The sequence below is a fragment of the Nomascus leucogenys genome, chromosome 11 (genome assembly GCF_006542625.1).
Source record: "Nomascus leucogenys isolate Asia chromosome 11, Asia_NLE_v1, whole genome shotgun sequence".
Lineage (NCBI taxonomy): Eukaryota > Metazoa > Chordata > Mammalia > Primates > Hylobatidae > Nomascus > Nomascus leucogenys.
This window is the reverse complement of record NC_044391.1, coordinates 44887815-44909746: the sequence shown is the minus strand read 5'-3', so window position 1 is coordinate 44909746 and position 21932 is coordinate 44887815. Positions and strand designations below refer to the sequence as shown.

At 48.2% G+C, this 21932-nt stretch overlaps 1 protein-coding gene across 1 annotated transcript in view; it reads left to right on the top strand.

Moving 5' to 3' along the window:
- Positions 1-21932, top strand: part of LOC100592793 (ryanodine receptor 1) — a 137751-nt gene that overhangs the window by 98804 nt on the left and 17015 nt on the right. The window contains exons 79-88 of the mRNA XM_030822220.1: positions 878-977; positions 1299-1378; positions 1474-1550; positions 2155-2228; positions 4032-4112; positions 9211-9299; positions 9396-9524; positions 9635-9739; positions 12327-12408; positions 14640-14827. Coding sequence (XP_030678080.1) covers positions 878-977; positions 1299-1378; positions 1474-1550; positions 2155-2228; positions 4032-4112; positions 9211-9299; positions 9396-9524; positions 9635-9739; positions 12327-12408; positions 14640-14827 — 1005 coding nt within the window. The remainder of the gene's footprint in view (positions 1-877; positions 978-1298; positions 1379-1473; positions 1551-2154; positions 2229-4031; positions 4113-9210; positions 9300-9395; positions 9525-9634; positions 9740-12326; positions 12409-14639; positions 14828-21932) is intronic.

The window sequence follows — 21932 nt, the reverse complement described above, 5'->3', positions numbered from 1 at the left end:
ATTGAGAAGTAGTGATGAACATAACTGATATTTAAAGACATCTTTGAGCCATTGTGAGTGGGTCTCTCTTCCTGGACCAAAAGAGCAGAATTTGAATACGAAATAGTTCTAATTCTGCAACAATAATGTGATATGGAATATACAGCAATAATAATGTGATATGGAAACATCTGTAATTTTTTTTTTTGAGACAGAGTCTCACTGTGTCGCCCAGGCTGGAGTGCAGTGGCGTGATCTCGGCTCACTGCAACCTCCACCTCCTGGGTTCAAGCAATTCTCCTGCCTCAGCCTCCCAAGTAGCTAGGACTACAGGCTCATGCCACCACGCCCAGCTAATTTTTTGTATTTTTAATAGAGGCGGAGTTTCACTGTGTTAGCCAGGATAGTCTTGACCTCTTGACCCCGTGATCTCCCCGCCTCGGCCTCCCAAAGTGCGGGGATTACAGACATGAGCCACCTCGCCCAGCCACATCTGTGATTTTTATTGGTGACAAAACCACAGGTTCTGCTAATATTGCTGTGATTTGTGGCTTCATCCATAAAGGAAGGAAATGCTACATTTCTGTTAGAGGGCGGAAAACATAAAAATGTAACTTTTCATCATCCAAGTTCACAGTTGGCCTGGAGGCCCATGGGCCCAGGTTAAGACCGCTGCATGCCCAGCTCTGATTTATGTAGATCTTGCCTAATGCCTAGCCCCGTGCTAGGTACAGGAGATACATCGAGGGTGTGAGCCCCAGGGGATGGAGGGAGCTCATGATTGAAGGAATGAGTTGTGGATGTGGCTGGAACAGAGAGGGCAGAAGTGAGAATGTGAGGGGGAAAGGCTGGGCTGGAAAGCCTGGACTTGCCCCCATGGGTCTGCCTCCCTTCCCAGGAGAAAGAGATGGAGAAGCAGAGGCTCTTGTACCAGCAAGCACGGCTGCACACCCGGGGGGCAGCCGAGATGGTGCTGCAGATGATAAGTGCCTGCAAAGGTGCCCCTCACATGTACACTGGACTCTTCCAAGTGCACTCATCCTGACCTCACTCTTCCCGGCTCACCCATTCCCTGTGGACCCATTTGCCACCCCTCGATGCCTGTGGTTTGCACGCACACCCCAGCCCTTGCAGCTTCCCCTTGCATACCTGCCTTGCAATTTCTCACTTATCCTTCAATCACATTCACCCCTGCATGAGCACCTTGGCACACTCTTAAATCCCCTTCTCTCACATCCCTTGGGATGGCTGTTTTCTGGTGGGTGGAACACACTGCCTTCCAACTGGGTGGACCATCTTTTTTCTCCCACTCCCTCCAGGAGAGACAGGTGCCATGGTGTCCTCCACCCTGAAGCTGGGCATCTCCATCCTCAATGGAGGCAATGCTGAGGTCCAGCAGGTAACAGAGGCAAAGGGACTTCAGAAGAAGGCAAGGAGGGGTGAGAGGTTCCTGTGTGACTCCCAGTTCCTCCTCCCCTGCCTCCCCCTCTGCAGAAAATGCTGGATTATCTTAAGGACAAGAAGGAAGTTGGCTTCTTCCAGAGTATCCAGGCACTGATGCAAACATGCAGGTAGGTTCAAGTGGACCTCTTCTTTTTAAGCTCTGTTTGGTGTCACTGCCACCCCACTCCTGGTACCATTTCCAGTTCGGATTCTGCTCTTTCAGTCCCGGGAAAGAGACTCACTCAGAATCGCTCAAATAACAGGGAATTTATTATAAGAATTAATGTAGAACAATAAGGGAGGCAAAATGTCATAGACTTGAAGAATGAGTTGCATTATGGATTCCAGACAGTGGAACCAAAAACTTGAGAATTCAAGGGGAACTTGGCAGTGGGAGATTTAGGAGCTCTCTGATGATCCCGATTAATATGCCTCCACTGTTGTCTGCCTTTATTCGCCTCTTGCTGCTGGCTGACTTTTCCTACCCTCTGCAGCTTTTGCTAAATGGGTGGTTTCTGGTTCCTCATTATTTCAGCTTGTGCATGGTTCATCCTGGTCCTACCTTATGTCCTAGCTTCTGCCAACTCTTCATTTCTGCCTCCTCTTTATTTCAGCGCATACATGGTTTACTGTGGCTCTCCAGGCTACCATGGTGGGGAGCTGCCAGGCCCTGGAAGAGAGGAGAGCAGAGGCTTCATCACATCCCCCCTATCTTTCCTTTCTTTTCCTCAGCGTCCTGGATCTCAATGCCTTTGAGAGACAGAACAAGGCTGAGGGGCTGGGCATGGTGAACGAGGATGGCACTGGTGAGGCCCTCCCTTGGGCTTCCCTCTCCCTGGGACATCTTCCTTTGGGATTCCCACCACCCCACCCCCACCTGCCATTGCCCAGAGCTCCCTTCCTCCAAGACACTGGTTCCCAAGGGCTCCCTCGGGTCCCTCCCTCTGCTGTGGTCCCCCGGTCCCACCCCCTGCATACCCCCGGGGTGTCCCTCCCCATGTCCACCACCCACCTCTGCCCCCCACCCACACACACCAGAAGTCATTCTGTCTTGTGTTCTCACCCATCACTACACGGACTCCACCCTCCACGTGCCCCACCCAAATGTCACACCCTGGTTGCTGTTCTCTTATTAATGTCCCTAATCCGGGTTAATCGCGTCTCCTCTTTGCCGTGTTGTGATGTGTCTAACCTTTCTACCTGGATCCTCGCTCCTGCCTTTCTACCTCTGTGTCTTCATCTCTCTCTCTCCCTCTCCATCCTCTTCTTTCATTCCCTCTGCTTTTACCCTCATTTCTACCCTCTTCCCTGCTAATCCACTTCCTTCTGTCCCCTTATCACTCTGCCTTTCTCTCTGTGGGTTGCTCCTCTCTCTCTGTGTGTCTTTCTGTGTCTTTGTCCCTGACTGTCATTGTGTGTGTTTGCGGTCTGTCTCCCTCTCTCTTTTTCTCTCTTTTCTCCTGCTTCCTCCTCCCATCCTGTTGGCTGCCCCAGTCATCAATCGCCAGAACGGTAATTCCCCCAGCCCACCCCCGTGCTGTGCTGCTGTCACCCACCCCTCCTAACCCTGTCCGCCTCTCCACCTAGGGGCTGAGGATCTGGAACGTGGAGGGGAGGGAGGGACCCTTTGGCAGGTGCGCCCTGCCAGTGCAAAACCTGGAGATCAGGAGTCTGGGGAGCATGATTCAGGTCCCAGATCAGCCACTGAGAATACATGGGCCTGTGAAGAAGTCTCTTACCTTCCCTAAGCTTCACTTTCCCCATGTGTGAAGCAGAAGCTAGAGAACATGGCAAAGATCTCTTTCCAGCTGGATATTGTCGGACTTCCAGACCCAGATTCGCAGTCCCGGTGTGGAGTGATCCCCACTCCCCCCTACTCTGCTCTCTGCACCCCGACCTCAGATTGGTCGGTCAGCGTTTCCCATCCACCAACCGAATTGGTTGCCTCCGGCATCCACTCTGATTGGTGTGCGCCTGCCTCCTCTGCGCCTGCTCTGGTTGGCCCATTTGCGGTCTAGCCTCCTCCCCTACTGCCCATCATGATTTGCTTCTTTCAGATGCCCATTCTGATTGGCCCTTGTTTACACGCCTCCCCTGTGCTACTCCTGGATTGGCTGCTTTCAAGGCATCTGGGCCAATTGGCTGGCTTTCAGTCCCCATCCCTTATCCCTCCCAGCCCAATCTTCCCCTGCCCAGAGTCTTTGTGTGAAGGTGACCCAAACCCCCATAATCCATTAACCTCCATGGTCTGAAGGGGGGCTGAGGGCATTACCAGCTGCCTGAATGTCTGCTAGGTCAGCAGACACTCCCGAATGTAACACAAGTGGTGACATCAGAGGGCACTGATGTAGAAAGACACTTGAGGCCCCGGCTTCATGACCCAGGGCCCCTCAGGTCTCCGTCTGCTGATGTCATGGGCTCTGAGATCAAGACCGCCTGGCGTCATGGATGCCCATGGCCCTCACAGTGTCTTTGGAGTGGCAGCTGCTCCTCCCAGCACCCCCATTCTTTGTGCATGCGTGTGCAGTGTGCATGGGCCTTGTGCATGTGTGCGCTGTGTCTTGGCGCATCTGACCCCTCCTGGGCCCTGTCCCCTCCCTTCCACCCAGGAGAGAAGGTCATGGCGGATGATGAATTCACACAAGACCTGTTCCGATTCCTACAATTGCTCTGTGAGGGGCACAATAATGGTGAGGAGGAGGGGTGTGGGGTGGAGGGGAAGCCAAGGTTTGGGGCTGGTACGGAAGGGTTGCCTGAGTTAGTTTCCAACCCTCCTCCCCCCCGCCGTCAATGATGGCCACTCTCCAGCCAGTGTCAATCCACCTAGCTTTCAAAATCTCTCTGGAGGACGGGCGCAGTGACTCAGGCCTATAATCCCAGCACTTTGGGAGGCAAAGGCTCGTGGATCTCCTGAGGTCAGGAGTTCGAGACAAGCCTGGCCAACATGGTGAAACCCCGTCTCTACTAAAAATATAAAAAAAATAGCAGAGCGTGGTGGCACATGCTTGTTATCCCAGCTACTCAGGAGGCTGAGGCAGGAGAATCGCTTGAACCCATGAGATGGAGGTTGCAGTGAGCCAAGATCGCACCATTGCACTCCAGCCTGGGCAACAGAGTGAAACTCCATCTCAAAAAAAAAACCTCTCTGGAATTTCTGGAATCTAGCCACTTTGCTTCCCCTTCATCTCCTCTGGCCAGTCCAATTCCCCAAAAGCAATCTGCCAAAAACCAATTTGGCCAAAAATCAATTTGCCCAAATGGACAATTTGTCACACGCCATTTTCCCACAGGCGTTCTGCAGTGGCTGCCAAAGTTCAGTACACGTGGTGGATTTCTGTACTTTAGGTCCAGAAAAGACCTAAAGGAAAAAACTGCCTGGCATTTAAAAATAAATCTATTAGAATCACTTGTTTATTTTGCTTATAAAAACTTTGCAGAGGAAAGATCTGTACAAAGGCCTACAGATTCTTTCCTATCTTAAGCAAGAGTTTTGTTTTGTTGTGGTTCAGCCAATTTAACAAGATTGAGGATGACAGCAAATTAATTACACAACATCAATGATGAGAAATACAGTCTCATGCAGCAAACCTAGTTTACAGCTTTACAGAACAGTCAAAATTCTGCACAAAAAACATTCTACCTGATGCCATTTCCTATAACAAACATGTACAGTCTCAAGATTGTGGTTATAACTTTTAGCAGATGATTAGGAAACCGCAGACTACCCGGAAATTAACTTTCATGACAAGAATTGGAGTAATTAGTAATCTAACTTCCATAGAACCTTCACCCACTTGGTTAGTGCTCTTTAAGGTAACTGATTTGTAAATATCTTTAATCTTCATTCTTTTTCTTTCAATGAAGGATAAAGCATGATCCCTTCGTCTTGAATTTTCAAAAGGTCTTGTGTCCACAACCAGTTTTTCAAGGTTTATTAAATACCTTTGTGCCATGGGACTAAGATTTTCTTTTTCTTTTTTTTAGACAGAGTCTCACTCTTGTGGCCCAGACTGGAGTGCAGTGGTGTGATCACAGCTCATTGCAACCTCTGCCTCCCGGGCTCAAGTGATCCACCCCTCAGCCTCCCAAGTATCCAGGACTACAGGCATGCATCACCATGTCTGGCTAAGTTTTTTATTTTTTTGTAGAGATGAGATCTCACTATGTTGCCCAGGAGATCTCGAACTCCTGGATTCAAGCAATCCTCCTGCCTTGGCCTCCTAAAATGCTGGGATTACAGGTGTGAGTCACCACACCCAGCCGAGGCTGAGATTTTCATTCTTTAATTTTAACTAAGATGGAATCAGTCTTTGGGTTTAAAGTAAATTTTATTCCTCGGGAATATGAAGTTTTGAAAATGAGAATGTTGTTATGAGAGGGATTGCTGTCTCCCAACATATTTGCAACCCAGTCCTCTGCCTAAATTCATGGCCTAATCAAATAGATATTTGAAATATCTTTCAAATCTCAGACCCCTTGCATGTCTTGAGGAGTCAGTGCTATTCAAAGCAGAGAAAAGGTTTGTCTCTCACTTATTTGCACATGTCTATAACAGGTGTTGTCAGTTGCCAGAATTTTTTTTACAGGAGCTGTGTATCTTTTATTTTTGCATATAGTCCAATTTAAATTAACACAATTTAATTTAACAATTTAAATTAACACAAATAAAGGAGTTAGAAAGCAGGGTTGAGGCTGGGCGTGGTGGCTCACGCTTGTAATCCCAGCACTTTGGGAGGCCGAGGCGGGCGGATCACGAGGTCAGGAGATCGAGACCACGGTGAAACCCCGTCTCTACTAAAAATACAAAAAAAAATTAGCCGGGCGTGGTGGCGGGCACCTGTAGTCCCAGCTACTCGGAGAGGCTGAGGCAGGAGAATGGCGTGAACCCGGGAGGCGGAGCTTGTAGTGAGCCGAGATTACGCCACTGCACTCCAGCCTGGGAGACAGAGCAAGACTCCGTCTCAAAAAAAAAAAAAAAAAAAGAAAGCAGGGTTGAGGGGAAAGCCTGTACCTTTGCTTACAAAATTTTGAATATTTGAGTATGCTTTGTCTATATCATGAAACTAGGCGAAATGGGCCTTCTGTTTAGCCAACCTGATAGAGCAATTGTGAACTGACTGTAAAAAAGTTAGGGGGAAAGAAAAACTGGGGACGAAAATACTTTCAGGGGCTGTTAAAACCTTCCCGTGCAACATGATGTTGCTATAAACATTTGAAAGGACTTGGCTGTACACTGTGGCTCATGCCTGTAATCCCAGCACTTTAGGAGGCTGAGGCAGGAGGATCACTTGAGCCCAGGAGTTCAAGACAAGCCTGGGCAACATAGGGAGACCCTGTCTCTACCAAAAAAAAAAAAAAAAAAAAAAAATCATATACTACAGTATAATAAACCTCCAATCATATACTGCAGTATAATAAACCTCCAACTACCCATCACTCAGCTTTAACAGTTTGCTCTCACAGAACAATGTTTTTTAAATAGTGGGAACCAACCCATCAGACAGACATTCATGAATTAGTTTCACGCAGAGATTCTCATCGTACTTGTACACTGGCATGCCTGGGGAGCTTTAAAACAGACTTAAGCCCAGGTTTTGCCTCTACAGGTTCTAATTTAATTGATCTGGGGTTGGGCCTGAGCACTGGGATTTTTAAAAGCCTCCTGGTTGTTCTGATGTGCAGCCAAGGTTGAGAGGATGAGAAGCACACATTTCTTCTTCTGTAGTTAACTAGAGCAGTACAGGACAGAAAAGAACAGAATGCATGGCACAGAGTAAGGCAATGTGAAACTTCTCTTTCGGGAATAGATGAATGTAATTTCAGATTGAACATATGTATCAGGTCTCAATGTAAAAAGGATTTCCTCGGCCGGGTGTGGTGGCTTATGCCTGTAATCCCAGCACTTTGGGAGGCCGTGGCAGGTGGATCACAAGGTCAGGGGTTGGAGACCGGCCTGTCCAATATGGTGAAACCCTGTCTCTACTAAAAATACAAAAAAATTAGCCGGGCGTGGTGGCACATGCCTGTAATCCCAGCTACTCAGGAGGCTGAAGCAGGAGAATTGCTTGAACCTGGGAGGTAGAGGTTGCAGTGAACTGAGATCATGCCACTGCACTCCAGCCTGGGCGACAGAGCAAGACTCTGTCTCAAAAAAAAAAGGATTTCCTACCATAGATTGCAGTCAGAAAAGATTTAAAAATTATTGCACAAGTATATAAACTTCACAAGGGCAGGGGCTGGACATATAGCTCATGTCTGTAATCCCAGCACTATGGGAGGTCGAGGTGGGAGGGTTGCTTGAGGCCAGGAGTTCGAGACCAGCCTGGGCTGGTCTCAACAAAAAAATTAAAAATTGGCCGGACGTGGTGGCTCACACTTATCGTTCCAGCTACCCGGGAGGCTGAGGTGGGAGGATCACTTGAACCCAGGAGGTCAAGGCTGCAGTGAGCTATGATCATGCCACAGTACTCCAACCTGGGCAACAGAGGGAGACCTTGTCAAAAAAAATAAAAATCCCCCCCAAGGGCCAGGGACTGTTTTTTTTTTTAACTACTGTATCCCCAGAGCCTAGAATACCGCATGACACATAGTAAGAACGCAACAAATTTGTTGTAGCAAAGAGGATGTGACAATCTTAATCTTGTGAGGATGTAGTATACACTCAATAAAATATGTTGAATAAATGAACAAGTGACCAATCCATAGGTTCCCTGGCCTTTAGTAGGTGCTCAATAAATATTTGTTGGATAAATGCATGAATATCCCCAGCACATAGTAGGAATTCGATAAAATTGTTTGGAAACTAACGAGGGACTGAATCTATTTCTCCCTGCTACATAGTTGGTGCTCAATATACATATTTGTTGGAAAAAACTGAATGAATAAATGACCACCACATTTGACACATAGTAAGCCCTTAATAATATTTATATTATATTTTATTTTTTATATTTATTTTTTGAGACGGAGTTTCACTCTTGTTGCCCAAGCTGGGGTGCAGTGGCATGATCTAGGCTCACTGCAACCTCTGCCTCCCGGGTTCAAGCAGTTCTCCTGGCTTAGCCTCCCAGGTAGCTGGGATTACAGGCACATGCCACCACACCTGGCTAATTTTGTATTTTTTTTTTAGTAGAGACGGGATTTCACTATGGTGGCCAGGCTGGTCTCAAACTCCTGACCTCGAGTGATCCACCCACCTGGGCCTCCCAAAGTGCTGGGATTACAGGCGTGAGCCACCGCTCCCGGCCTATTTTTAAATTATTTATTGTTTGTTTGTTTATTTATTTATTTATTTATTTTTGAGACGGGTTTTCAATCTTGTTGCCCAGGCTGGACTGCAATGGCAAGATCTCCGCTCACTGCAACCTCTGCCTCTGGGGTTGAAGCAATTTTCCTGCCTCAGCCTTCCAAGTAGTTGGGATTACAGGTGCCCACCACCACACCCAGCTAAGTTTTGTATTTTTAGTAGAGACGGAGTTTCACCATGTTGGTCAGGCTGGTCTCAAACTCCTGACCTCAGGTGATCTGCCCGCCTCGGCCTCCCAAAGTGCTGGGATTACAGGCATGAGCCACCCGGCCAGTATTTTTAGATAAATGAATAAGTGATCATCCATCTTTCTCTGTCATATAGTAAGTACTTGATAGTTATTACATAAATTGATGATGATATGCCTTCTGTCATACAATAGGCACCCGACACATGCGTATTGCATAAATGAATAAATGACCCACTGTTCATCCCCCCTAGCACATGGGAGGTGCTGGATAAATGACTTTTCATCTCCCCAGATTTCCAGAACTACCTACGGACACAGACAGGGAACACGACCACTATTAACATCATCATTTGCACTGTGGACTACCTCCTGCGGCTGCAGGTGAGGACGTGAGACGGTTCAGGTGTGACTTGGGTGGGGGGCTGCAGGGCCATGATCGGCCCCAGCACCCCCTCACACCCTGCCCGCCCCCACCAGGAATCCATCAGCGACTTCTACTGGTACTACTCGGGCAAGGATGTCATTGAAGAGCAGGGCAAGAGGAACTTCTCCAAAGCCATGTCGGTGGCTAAGCAGGTGTTCAACAGCCTCACTGAGTACATCCAGGTAGGGCGCTCCCCCTGGGGCGGGAGTGGGAAGGGAGGGGGTCCCGCATCGCGATCCCTGATCCCTTCTCGGGGATTCCCTTCCCGCTCACACGGCGCTCTGCCTCCCAGGGTCCCTGCACCGGGAACCAGCAGAGCCTGGCGCACAGCCGCCTATGGGATGCAGTGGTGGGGTTCCTGCACGTGTTCGCCCACATGATGATGAAGCTCGCTCAGGTTCGAGCCCCTCTGGTCTCCATCCACCTGCTTCCGGGCGTCCCCTAAGTGGTCCATTTCCAAGTCTTGCCCCATTGATCAGTTTGTCACCCAAGTGCTCCCGGCATGTTCCTGACTGGTTCCCTCTCAGTGGCCAAATCCATCCTCTTTCTGGATTGGCTCTCTGCATGACCCCGCCTTCTCCTCTGCCCCTCCTGCCCCACCAATCAGCTGGTTTTCCATCCACGCTTCCATTGGTCTGATGTGTTGGCCCCACCCCAATGGCCAGAGCTCCTCTATGATTGGTTGCTGTTTTTCTCTCTGATGAGGTCATCTCAGATGTGGACAGTCCTTGGGCTAGGATGGGGCTGGTTTCTAGATTAGAGCCTGGGGCTGAGGAAATGTTTTGCTTCTTTATCTTGCTTGCGGCAGATGACACCCATATCAGACATTCATGATGTAAGGTCCCTGTTGAGCACCATCTCCCATTTCCATAATCCTTGTGTTCCTCTTTCCCTCACCCCTTTGCAGCCTTGCCAATGTCTCACGAACACTTAATCCATTTGTTCTGCTTCTGTCTGGTAACTATATTCAAGGCTGCCATATACTGTTCCGCAGGTTGTGCACTGCACAAAGGCATGACCTCTGAAGGCATTCACATCCTACACATAATGGTATATTTATTACAATAGTTTAGTTTTCCAGCAGATGGCAGTAAAGCATCCAGCATGTTATAACTTCCCTACAGGAAGTGTTTTAGGGGGCGCCTTTTTTTCTAATTTGCTCAAAGGTGCCCCAGGGGCTGGCAGAAACCCTAATTCGTTGTCATCTGACTTTTTAAAAGGAGTTAAACTTAGGATGCAATTCCTCCGTGTCACAGCAGCTGAAGTTGTGCTGTTGGTATCATCCTAAAATTCTAGAGAATGTTGGTATCATCATGTAGAATTCCAAATCCTGCAGGACTAATTCATCTGCCACCATCTAGTCTAGGTTGCAAAAGCTAGAAATCCAGTGCAAAGTGGTGGCTTAAGAAAAATAAAGAATTTATCAGTTCATATTACAGATCCAGGGCTTAGAGTGATGTCAGCAGAACTGTCTCCTCTTTGACTGCATTTGCAAGCAGGCTTTTCTCCTGGGCTGGAAAAAATGGTGCCTCAGGCTCCTATCCACCCTACTTCTTAACAGCCCCAGAGGGAAGAGATCTCCTCTTTCCTGAAAGCTCCAAGAAAAAAAAACAAACCTGAGATTCTCTCTGACTAGCCTATTGGGTCACATGTCCATCCCCGAACCAATCATCATAGGCTTAGGAAAGAAAGCCCTGACTGGCCAGGCCTGGTCATATACCCACCTATGGAACCAGGAGGTAGGGTTAGCCCCATATGCTCTGACTGTGGGATGGGGGACACTGCAGGTGAAAATTGAGGGATTGTAAAGAGAGGAGGGGGACTGAATCATGGGTAGGCACAAACCACAAGCACCCACCCACTGTAAGATCTTGAGATTAGGAGTGTCAGAACCTTAGACCCAGAATGCAGAGCTTTGGAACTGTGGAAATACATTAGGATGGGAATCAACAACTGGTAGAACTAGCATGGGAGCCAAAGACCCTTACATCCCATTTATCTGGTATCGTCTCCTCCCTTCTCCATTTTATTTGATGCAACCATATGAAATTATCACTTTGGACCTGGCACGGTGGCTCATGCCTGTAATCCCAGCACTCTGGGAGGCCAAGGTGGGTGGATCACTTGAGGTCAGGAGTTCGAGACCAGCATCACCAACATGGAGAAACCTCATCTCTGTTAAAAATAAAAAATTAGCCGGGTATGGTGGCGCATGCCTGTAATCCCAGCTACTCGGGAGACTGAGGCAGGGGAATCGCTTGAACCTGGGAGGCAGAGGTTGCGGTGAGCCGAGATTGCACCATTACATTCCAGCCTGGGCAACAAGAGCAAAACTCTGTCTCAAAAAGAAAGAAATTACCACTTTGTGAGCCAAAAGTGATCACATATTGGCAATTTTATGTGACTCAACCTAACATAAATAGGGGCCATAAGGCAAAACTTTGTGTTGGAGGTTTCTATGGGCCCTACACTGTGGCCCTATGCTCCCCGCAGATGGCTTACCAGAAAGCATATGGCTGTCTCTGCAGCCTTCCTCCCGAACCCAGAGTCCCACTCTCGCCATCACACATTATCTTCAACATATATCTGTCAAGCCCACCGTAGGCCGGGCACAGTGCTGGGCTCACATCCCTTCCTAGACCTGGGTCTCTGTCCCCAGTGTTTGTCTCTGTCTGTCTCTGTCTCTTTCTGCCCCAAATGTCTGCCCTGCAAGCCTCCCAGTCCTCCTTGTCTGCCAGCCTTCCCACTACCCATCACCTATCGGGCCCTTCCCCCAAGTGCCAACCCCACCCCCACAATCTTGTCTCTCTGCCCCTTTCCCTGCTTCCGAGGAACATGTCTGGACTCGGGTCCCCTCGGAGGTAAGAGGGGAGAAAACAGGGGTTTAGGCCCTGCTGGGTAGGTGAGGAGGGGGAGAAGCAACAGAGGTGGGGGAGGTGTCTGCAGAGACCAGCCCTCACCGAGCTGGGATGTGGGGTCTCTAGGACTCAAGCCAGATCGAGCTGCTGAAGGAGCTGCTGGATCTGCAGAAGGACATGGTGGTGATGTTGCTGTCGCTGCTAGAAGGTAAACACCCAAGAGTGAGGGTGAGGGGACAGTAAAGAGGTTCAGAGAAGCCTCCCTTTAAACATCAAGATTTCCAGCTTTTCTTGAAAAACTGTAAGCTTCAGTTTTTCTGTAAGATTTCAGTTTTTCTCACATGGCAAAACTTAGCTGGATTAGATGAAATAACTTAATTATATCAATGTTAGATCTCTAGATGTTCACGATAGCGTGGTGATTATATTAAACAATGTCCTTGACTTTTAGGATATAGACACTTAAATGTTTAAGGGTAAAAGGACCGCATGTCTGCAATTTACTCTCAAATTGTTCAGAAAAAAAATATACAGAGAGAAAGAGAATTTTTTTTTTTTGAGACGGAGTCTCGCTGTGTCGCCCAGGCTGGAGTGCAGTGGCGCAATCTCGGCTCATTGCAAGCTCCGCCTCCCAGGTTCACGCCATTCTCCTGCCTCAGCCTCCCGAGTAGCTGGGACTACAGGCGCCCGCCAACACACCCAGCTAATTTTTTGTATTTTTAGTAGAGACGGGGTTTCACCGTGTTAGCCAGGATGGTCTCGATCTCCTGACCTCGTGATCCACCCGCCTCGGCCTCCCAAAGTGCTGAGATTACAAGCATGAGCCACTGCGCCCGGCCGAGAAAGAGAATTATAAAACAAGTGTGATGCAGGGTGCGGCACGTACCTGTAATCCCAGCACTTTGGGAGGCTGAGGCCAGAGGATCGCTTGAGCCCAACAGTTTGAGAACAGCCTGGGCAACATGGTGAGACCCTGTCTCTACAAAAAATACAAAAATTAGCCTAGTGTGGTGGTGTGTGCCAGCTACTCGGGAGGCTGAGGTGAGAGGATCACCAGAGCCCGAGAGGTCCAGGCTGCAGTGAGCTGTGATCACACCACTGCCCTCCAGCCTGGGTGACAGAGCAAGACCCTGTCTCAAAAAAACAAACCCCAAAAACAAACCAAATGTGGCAAAAGATAAACAATTGATGAATGTGGATATCTGAGGATCCTTTACACTATTCTTGCAGCTTTTATATAAATGTGAAATTACAATAAATTTTTTTTTTTTGAGATGGAGTCTCGCTCTGTTGCCCAGGCTGGAGAGCAGTGGCACGATCTCGGCTCACTGCACGCTCTGCCTCCCACATTCAAGCGATTCTCCTGTCTCAGCCTCCTGAGTAGCTGGGATTACAGGCACGTGACACCACGTCCGGCTAATTTTTGTATTTTTAGTAGAGATGGGGATTTCACCATGTTGGTCAGGCTGGTCTCGAACTCCTGACCTCGTGATCCACCTGCCTTGGCTTCCCAAAGTGCTGGGATTACAGACGTGAGCCACTGCGCCCAACCTACATTAAAATTTAAAAACTACAAAAATAAACTGGAGCCAAGCTTCAGCTGCTGCCTTTAGAGGGAGTGTTGGATTGCAGTTTGCCAATCTCCACCTCTCCTTGCTGCTTACCACTGGCTAGTCTCAGTCTTCTGTGGACCCTCCTGACTGTGTGGACTAATGGAAGTTTTAGCTGTGTAAGCCCTGAGGTCATGCAGCTCTGAGTTCAAATCCATTCTCCCCATTTTATTGGCTATGTAACTTTGAGTGCATGACTTTCTCTATGTCTCAGTTTCTTCCTAAAAATAGAGTCACACATTTCCCTTTTTGTGTGATTGTGCCAGGGTAGCATTTGGCACCTACCTTTAGCATACGTCATCATTATCTTTTTTTTTTTTTTTTTTTTTGAGACAGAGTCTCACTCCATCACCCAGGCTGGAGTGCAGTGGCACGATTTCGGCTCTGCAACCTCCGCCTCCCAGGTTCAAGCAATTCTCATGCCTCAGCCTCCCAAGTAGCTGGAATTACAAGCACCTGCCACCACGCCCAGCTGATTTTCTATTTTTAGTAGAGATAGGGTTTCACCATGTTGGCCAGGCTGGTCTCAAACTCCTGGCCTCAAGTGATCCACCCACCTCGGTCTCCCAAAGTGCTGGGATTACAGGCATGAGCCACCACCCCCGACCTGACATCATTAACTTTACTGGGGGAGGTGGGCAAAGGCAGGATCAGCCAGGTTGGCACAGGAGGCTGACGCAGGTCAGGAAGGGACCTGTGGAGGGGAGGCTGTGGCTGGCCAGAAACACTCCAGCAGCGTGGTGGCTCCTGGGCTGGAAAGAGAGGCAAGCCTGGTGGAGCCCCAGAAGGGAGTGTTCACCAGCCACACTGACGTCGGGGCTGCCTGCAGGGAACGTGGTGAACGGCATGATCGCCCGGCAGATGGTGGACATGCTCGTGGAATCCTCATCCAATGTGGAGATGATCCTCAAGTTCTTCGACATGTTCCTGAAACTCAAGGACATTGTGGGCTCTGAAGCTTTCCAGGACTACGTAACGGATCCCCGTGGCCTCATCTCCAAGAAGGACTTCCAGAAGGTGGGTTCGGGCCCAGGACTTGCGTGGGGTTGCCAAGGGCCAGCCATACCCTTCTGGCTGCCTGCCTCAGGCAAGAGACATCTCTGCAAGCCTCACTTTCCTTATTTGTAAAATGAGGATAAAACAGTCCTTGGGTTATATGTATTCTGTTTTATTCTAATTTAGAGACAAGGTCTTTCTCTGTTGCCTAGGCTGGAGTGCAGTGGCGTGATCATAGCTCACTGCAGCCTTGACCTCCTGGGCTTAAGCAATTCTCCCGCCTCAGCCTCCTGAGTAGTTGAGACTACAGGTGTGTGACATCATGCCTGGCTAATTTTTAAGTTTATTTTTTGTAGAGATGTGGTCTCACTACATTGCCCAGGCTCCTCTTGAACTCTTGGGCTCCAACAATTCTCCTACTTCGGCCTCCCAAAGTGCTGGGATTATAGGCATGAGCCACCTCACTCAGCCCCTTGGGTTATTTTGAGGATGAAATGCATTAACACAAATGAGAACCGTTATTGCTGTTATCTTTATTGATAGTCATAACATTATCATTATTGTGAATAGACATCAGTTATTCCATCGATAAACATTTGCTGACTTTCTTCTCTGTGTGGGGCCTGTGGTGACGCTATCAACGCATCAATGACCAAGATAGACTCAGCCCGTGCTTTCATGGGTTTATAGTCTAATGGGGGAGGCAGTCACTAACTAGACCATTCCAAGTCTAAATAATGAGGCTGCTAGGAGGGAAGTGCTGGAACATCCTTATTCAAGAACCCACTCCTCCTCCTCTAGCCACCTCTCCCATCCTAACTCTCCATCTTTTCTTCTGAACCTCAGTTTCCTCCTCTGTAAAATGGGGATAGGATAATCACATTAACCACTAACTATTGGCAGGGTGCAGTGGTTCATGCCTATAATCCCAGCAATTTGGGAGGCCGAGGTGGGAGGATCGCTTGAGCCCAAGAGTTCGAGATCAGCCTGGGCGACCTAGTGAAACCCGGTATCTATAAAAATAAAAATAAAACAACTATTAACTATTGTGAGGATGGGCAGTGTGGGCAGTACCTGGAATATGGTGAGTGCTCAAGAGATGTTAGCTACTATTACTACTCCCTGATCTTCATTGTTACCATTTTGTTAACTTTTTATTTTGAAATCACTTCAGGTTTATAGAGAAGTTGCAAGAATTTCAGCACATAGAATTTCTGAATACCCTTCACCCACATTGCCCAAATGTTTTCTCTTTACTCCATCATGATGATTTCCCTTTCCTTTCCTGTTTTGTTCTTTTTTTTTTTTTTTTTTTTTTTTTTTTGAGACAGACTTTTGCTCTTGTTGCCCAGGCTGGCGTTCATGCGATTCTCCTGCCTCAGCCTCCTGAGTAGCTGGGATTACAGGCACGCACCACCACGTCCGGCTAAGTGTGTGTGTGTGTGTGTGTGTGTGTGTGTGTGTGTGTTTTAAATTTTTAGTAGAGACAGGATTTCACCATGTTGGCCAGGCTGGTCTTGAACTCCTGGCCTCAAGTGATCTGCCCGCCTCAGCCTCCCAAAGTGCTGGGATTACAAGCCTGAGCCACCTCACCGAGCCAATTTCCCTTTACTTTTGAACACTTCAGCGTGTATCTCCTGAGAACAAATTCATTCTCCTACCTAACCACAGGACAATTATGCTAATCAGGAAATTAACACTGGCACAATGCTGCTATCTAATCCTAGACCTTATTCAATTTCTCTTGTTGAAGAAATTTCTTTTGTCAGTGTGTTTTCTTTGCCAACCCAGAACCAGGGATTGCATTTAGGTATTCTGTCTGTTTTCTTCCTTCAGTCCGGAACTGTGCCTGGGTCTGTCTTTATCTTTCCTGACATGTTTGAAGAACACAGGCAAACTGTTTTGTAAAATGTCATTCAGTGTGGGTTTGTCTGAGTTTTCATCATTATTAGACTAGGGTTATGCATCATTTGCGGAATATCAGAGAAGTGATGTGTCCTCAGTGTAATGTATTAGGAGGCACATGTGGTTTCATCCCATTACTGTTTATTTACTTATTTATTTGTTTTTAGAGTCAGAGTCTTGCTCTATTGCCCAGGCTGGAGAGCAGACAATCCTAGCTCACTGCAGCCTTGACCCCCTGGGCTCAGGCGATCCTCCTGCCTCAGCCATCCAAAGTGCTGGGATTACAGGTGTGAGTCACTGCACCTGGCCAATGTCTCTTCCCATTACTGTTGTTAACCTGGATGGCTTAACTCGGTGTTCACCAGGGGCTCCACAATGAAGTTACTGTTATTCCCTTTGGAATCAATAAGTGTCTTGTGAGGATATACTTTGAGGCTATGTAAATATTCTGCTAACTCTAGGGTCAGCATCCATTGATGATTCTTGCCTGAAACAACTATTCCTCTAGTAGCTGACAAATGGTGGTTTTCTCATTTCGCCGTATGCTTTACCATCACTAGGCACCATTTTACTGTAAGAAAGAGTGTTTCCTTCTTGTCCATTTCATTTTCTCATTCATCCATTCATTTGTATCAGTGTGGATTCATGGCTTTTTATTTTTTTGAGACAGAGTTTTGCTCTTGTTGCCCAGGCTGGAGTGCAATGGTGTGATCTTGGCTCACTGCAACCCCCGCCTACTGGGTTCAGTGATTCTCCTGCCTCAGCCTCCCAAGTTGCTGGGATTACAGGCATGCACCACCACGCCCAGCTAATTTTGTATTTTTAGTAGAGACGGGGTTTCACCATGCTGGTTAGGCTGGTCTCGAACTCCCGACCTCAAGTGATGGTCAGGCTGGTTTCAAATTCCCAACCTCAAGTGATCCGCCCGCCTCAGCCTCCCAAAGTGCTGGGATTACAGGCGTAAGCCGCTGCATCTGGCCCATGGCTTCTTAGTCTATGGGTTGCAGCTGTGACTGGCCATCTGCACTTAGATAAGCTCAGGGTTCCCTGAGTTAAAATCAAAGTGCCCCATGCCTTCCAGTTGTCCTCCAAGAGCCTCGCTGTGTCTCTCTGCTTCTCAGCCACGCCTTGCAAGAGTCATCTGCCCTTGATCCTCCGTTCTCACCTCCCACTCCTTCCCTGATTCGGGGCTTGCCAGCTTCCGTCCCTGTCAGGCTCCTGAAACTCCTCTGACCAAGATCATCAGTGACCTCTTTACCTCTGACTGTCCCCTCTGACTTGTCATCTTGGCAGCCTTTGTCACAGCTGGCCTTTTCCTTTCCTTCCCCAACCCTGAGGGGCAATGCCTGCTTCCCTGAGCCTAAGCCTCACATCCTTGGGACCCTGCCTCCCAGCCGATCCCTCGTAGCCTCTTACCCGTCACTGTGCCTGAGCCCTTCACCTTCATGAAGAGCTCATAGTTACCATATTCTCACTCTGTGCCCTGCGTATAAATGAATTCGCTCATTTAGTCCTTACAGCAACCCTACATGGTAAGGACTGCATTTTTGTTTTGTTTTGCTTCTTTGAGACAGGGTCTTGCTCTATCAGTCAGTCTGAAGTACAGTGGCGTGATCACAACTCACTGTAGCAGCTGCCTCCCAGGCTCAGGTGATCCTCCTACCTTAGCCTCCCAAGTAACTGGGACTCCAGGTGTGCGCCACCACACCTGGCTAATTTTATTTATTTATTTTAGAGATGGGGTTTGACATGTTGCCCTAGCTGGTCTTGAACTCCAGGACTGAAGCAGTCAGCCCACCTCAGGGTCCCAAAGTGCTGGGATTACCAGCATAAGCTACCATGCCCAGCAGGACTGCTTTTTTTTTTTTTTTTTTTTTTTTTTTTTTTGAGATGGAGAGGAGTCTCACTCTGTCACCAGGCTGGAGTGCAGTGGTGTGATCTCAGCTCACTGCAAACTCGCTTCCCAGGTTCAAGCAATTCTCCTGCCTTAGCCTCCCGAGTAGCTGGACTACAGGCATGCGCCACCACGCCCAGCTAATCTTTGTATTTTTAGTAGAGACGGGTTTCACCATGTTGGCCAAGGTGGTCTCGATCTCTTGACCTCGTGATCCACCCGCCTCGGCCTCCCAAAGTGCTGGATTACAGGCGTGAGCCACCATGCCTGGCCAGGATTGCTTTTTATTCCCATTTTATGGATGTGGAAACTGAGGCAAGGGAGATAAACAGACATGCTTAAGGTCACCCAGCTAATAAGTGACAAGGTTAGGGTTAGACCTCAGGCGATCTGGCCCCAGAGTACACTGCCTCCAGATTCATCTGTTAATCTGGTCTAATCGATAGTCAGTGAGCACTTTCTGGGGGCTGGGCCCTGGCTGGGGGTCTCAGCCCTACTCTCGAGCCTGGCAGGTTTAGGGAGAGAGTCTGGGGTGGCTACAACAGAAGCAAAAAGCATTTGCAGGAACTAAGGTACACATGATTCACAACTGAAAATGAGTAATGATCTCTCCTGACTGGGGCTGCACAGATCACAGGGTTTAATGTCACCTACCTGACATTTTACAGCTCAACATCTGTTACACAAAGTTATAATCTGCAACTGGGAAAAGTGTATTCATTTTATTTTTTGAATATATAATTACTCACGATTTTAAAAATCAAAATATAGGCTGGGCACAGTGGCTCACGCCTGTAATCTCCACACTTTGGGAGGCCAAGGCAGGCAGATCACTTGAGGTCAGGAGTTCAAGACCAGCCTGGGCAACATGGCGAACCCCCCCATCTCTACTAAAAATACAGAAATTAGCCAAGCATGGTGGCAGGTGCCTGTAATCCCGGCTACTCAGGAGGCTAAGGCAGGAGAATCCCTTGAGCCTGGGAGGCAGAGATTCCAGTGAGCTGAGATTGCGCCACTGCACTCCAGCCTGGGTGGCAGAGTGTGACTCTGTATCAAAAAAAAAAAAAAAAATCAAAATATAGCCAGGTGCTGTGGCTCACACCAGTAATTCCAGCACTTTAGGAGGCCAAGGCAGGAGGATTGCTTGAGGCCAGGAGTTCAAGACCAGCCTGGACAATATAGAAAGGCCCCATTGCTACAAAAAAATATCAAAAAATTAGCTGGATGTGGAGGCGTGCACCTGTAGTCCCAGCTCCTCTGGAGGCTGACTGAGCTGGGAGGATCCTTTGAGCCCAGAAGGTCAAGGCTGCAGTGAGCCATGATTGTGCCACTGCACTCCAGCCTGGGCAACAGAGCACAAGACTTTGTCTCAAAAAAATGTATATCAAAATATAGCAAGGCGTGAAGTGAGAAGTCTTACTCCTGCCCTTTTCCAATCCACTCTTTCCCACATCTACCATGGTAAAGCCCTTTCGTTAGTTTCTTTTGTATCCTTCCATCATTTTTTAAATGAAAATACAAACAGGTATTCTTGTTTTTCTCATTTTGTACATAATAGGTATAACATCACTGGTCTGCATTATTTAACAACATATTCTGGAGATATAGGAAGCTTCCTCATTCTTTTTTACAGGTGTCCAATATTCCACGCTATGTGTATATTATGGTGTATTTGCTATTCTTCGTTGATGAACACTGGCTTTATTCCCAATGTTTTGCTGTACAACCCATGTTGCAGTCAGGACTGTCATGGACAGTTGCACACATTGTGCACTGCACAAGGGTGTCATTTATACCACAGACATTTTACATTTATACATGTATTACTGCGGAGTTCCAGCAGATGGAGGGAAATGTGCTGAGGAAGGCTGTAGTATTTGGGCCTAAAGCAATGCTGGCTATAACAATTACTCTTGCTACACTTTGAGAGGCTGAGGCAGGTGGATCACCTGAGGTCAGGAGTTCGAGACCAGCCTGGCCAACATGGTGAAACCCCATCTCTACTAAAAATACAAAAAATTAGCAGGCATGGTGGCATGCACCTGTAATCTGAGCTGCTTGGGAGGCTGAGGCAGGAGAATCACTTGAACCTGGGAGGTAGAGGTTGTAGTGAGCTGAGATCGCGCCATTGCACTCCATCCTGGACAACAAAAGTGAAAGTCCATCTCAAAAAACAAACAAACAAAAACAATTACTCTTGTTATACAACATTCTGTTAATCATGTGCGGTTCATCTCAGAGGATAAACTTCCAGAAGTGGGATAGCTGGGTTAAAAGGTAAATGCATTTGTCATTTGGACAGACATTGCCCTCCATTTTTCTTTCTCATTAATATCATATGAGAGTGTGCCTGTCTCCCCACAGCCTCGCCACCAGACCGCACTGTCAAATCTTTGGATTTTTGCCAATCTGATAGGTGAAAAACGGTATTGCAGTGTAGTTTAAATTTTTAATTTTTTTTTTTTTTTTTGAGACGGAGTCTTGCTCTGTTGCCCAAAGTGGAGTGCAGTGGTGTAATCTCAGCTCATTGCAACCTCTGCCTCATGGGTTGAAGCGATTCTCATGCCTAAGCCTCCCGAGTAGCTGGGATTACAGGCATGTGCCACCACACCCAGCTAATTTTTTGTATTTTTAGTAGAGACGGGGTTTCACCATGTTGGCCAGGCTGGTCTCAAACTCCTGACCTCAAGTGATCCACCTGCCTTGGCCTCCCAAAGTCCAGATGCTTTTTCTGTATTTCCATTCATATGAAAATCTGGGCCGGGCGCGGTGGCTCACGCTTGTAATCCCAGCACTTTGGGAGGCCGAGGCGGGTGGATCACGAGGTCAGGAGATCGAGACCACGGTGAAACCCTGTCTCTACTAAAATACAAAAATTAGCCGGGCGTGGTGGCGGGCGCCTGTAGTCCCAGCTACTCGGAGAGGCTGAGGCAGGAGAATGGCGTGAACCGGGAGGCGGAGCTTGCAGTGAGCGAGATCGCGCCACTGCACTCCAGCCTGGGTGAGAGAGCGAGACTCCGTCTCAAAAAAAAAAAAAAAAAAAAAAAAAAAAAAAAAAAAATCTGCATTAAAAAATGTAGCATTAGGCCGGGCGCGGTGGCTCACGCTTGTAATCCCAGCACTTTGGGAGGCCGAGGCGGGCGGATCACGAGGTCAGGAGATCGAGACCACGGTGAAACCCTGTCTCTACTAAAAAATACAAAAAATTAGCCGGGCGTGGTGGCGGGCACCTGTAGTCCCAGCTACTCAGAGAGGCTGAGGCAGGGGAATGGCGTGAACCTGGGAGGCGGAGCTTGCAGTGAGCTGAGATTGGACCACTGCACTCCA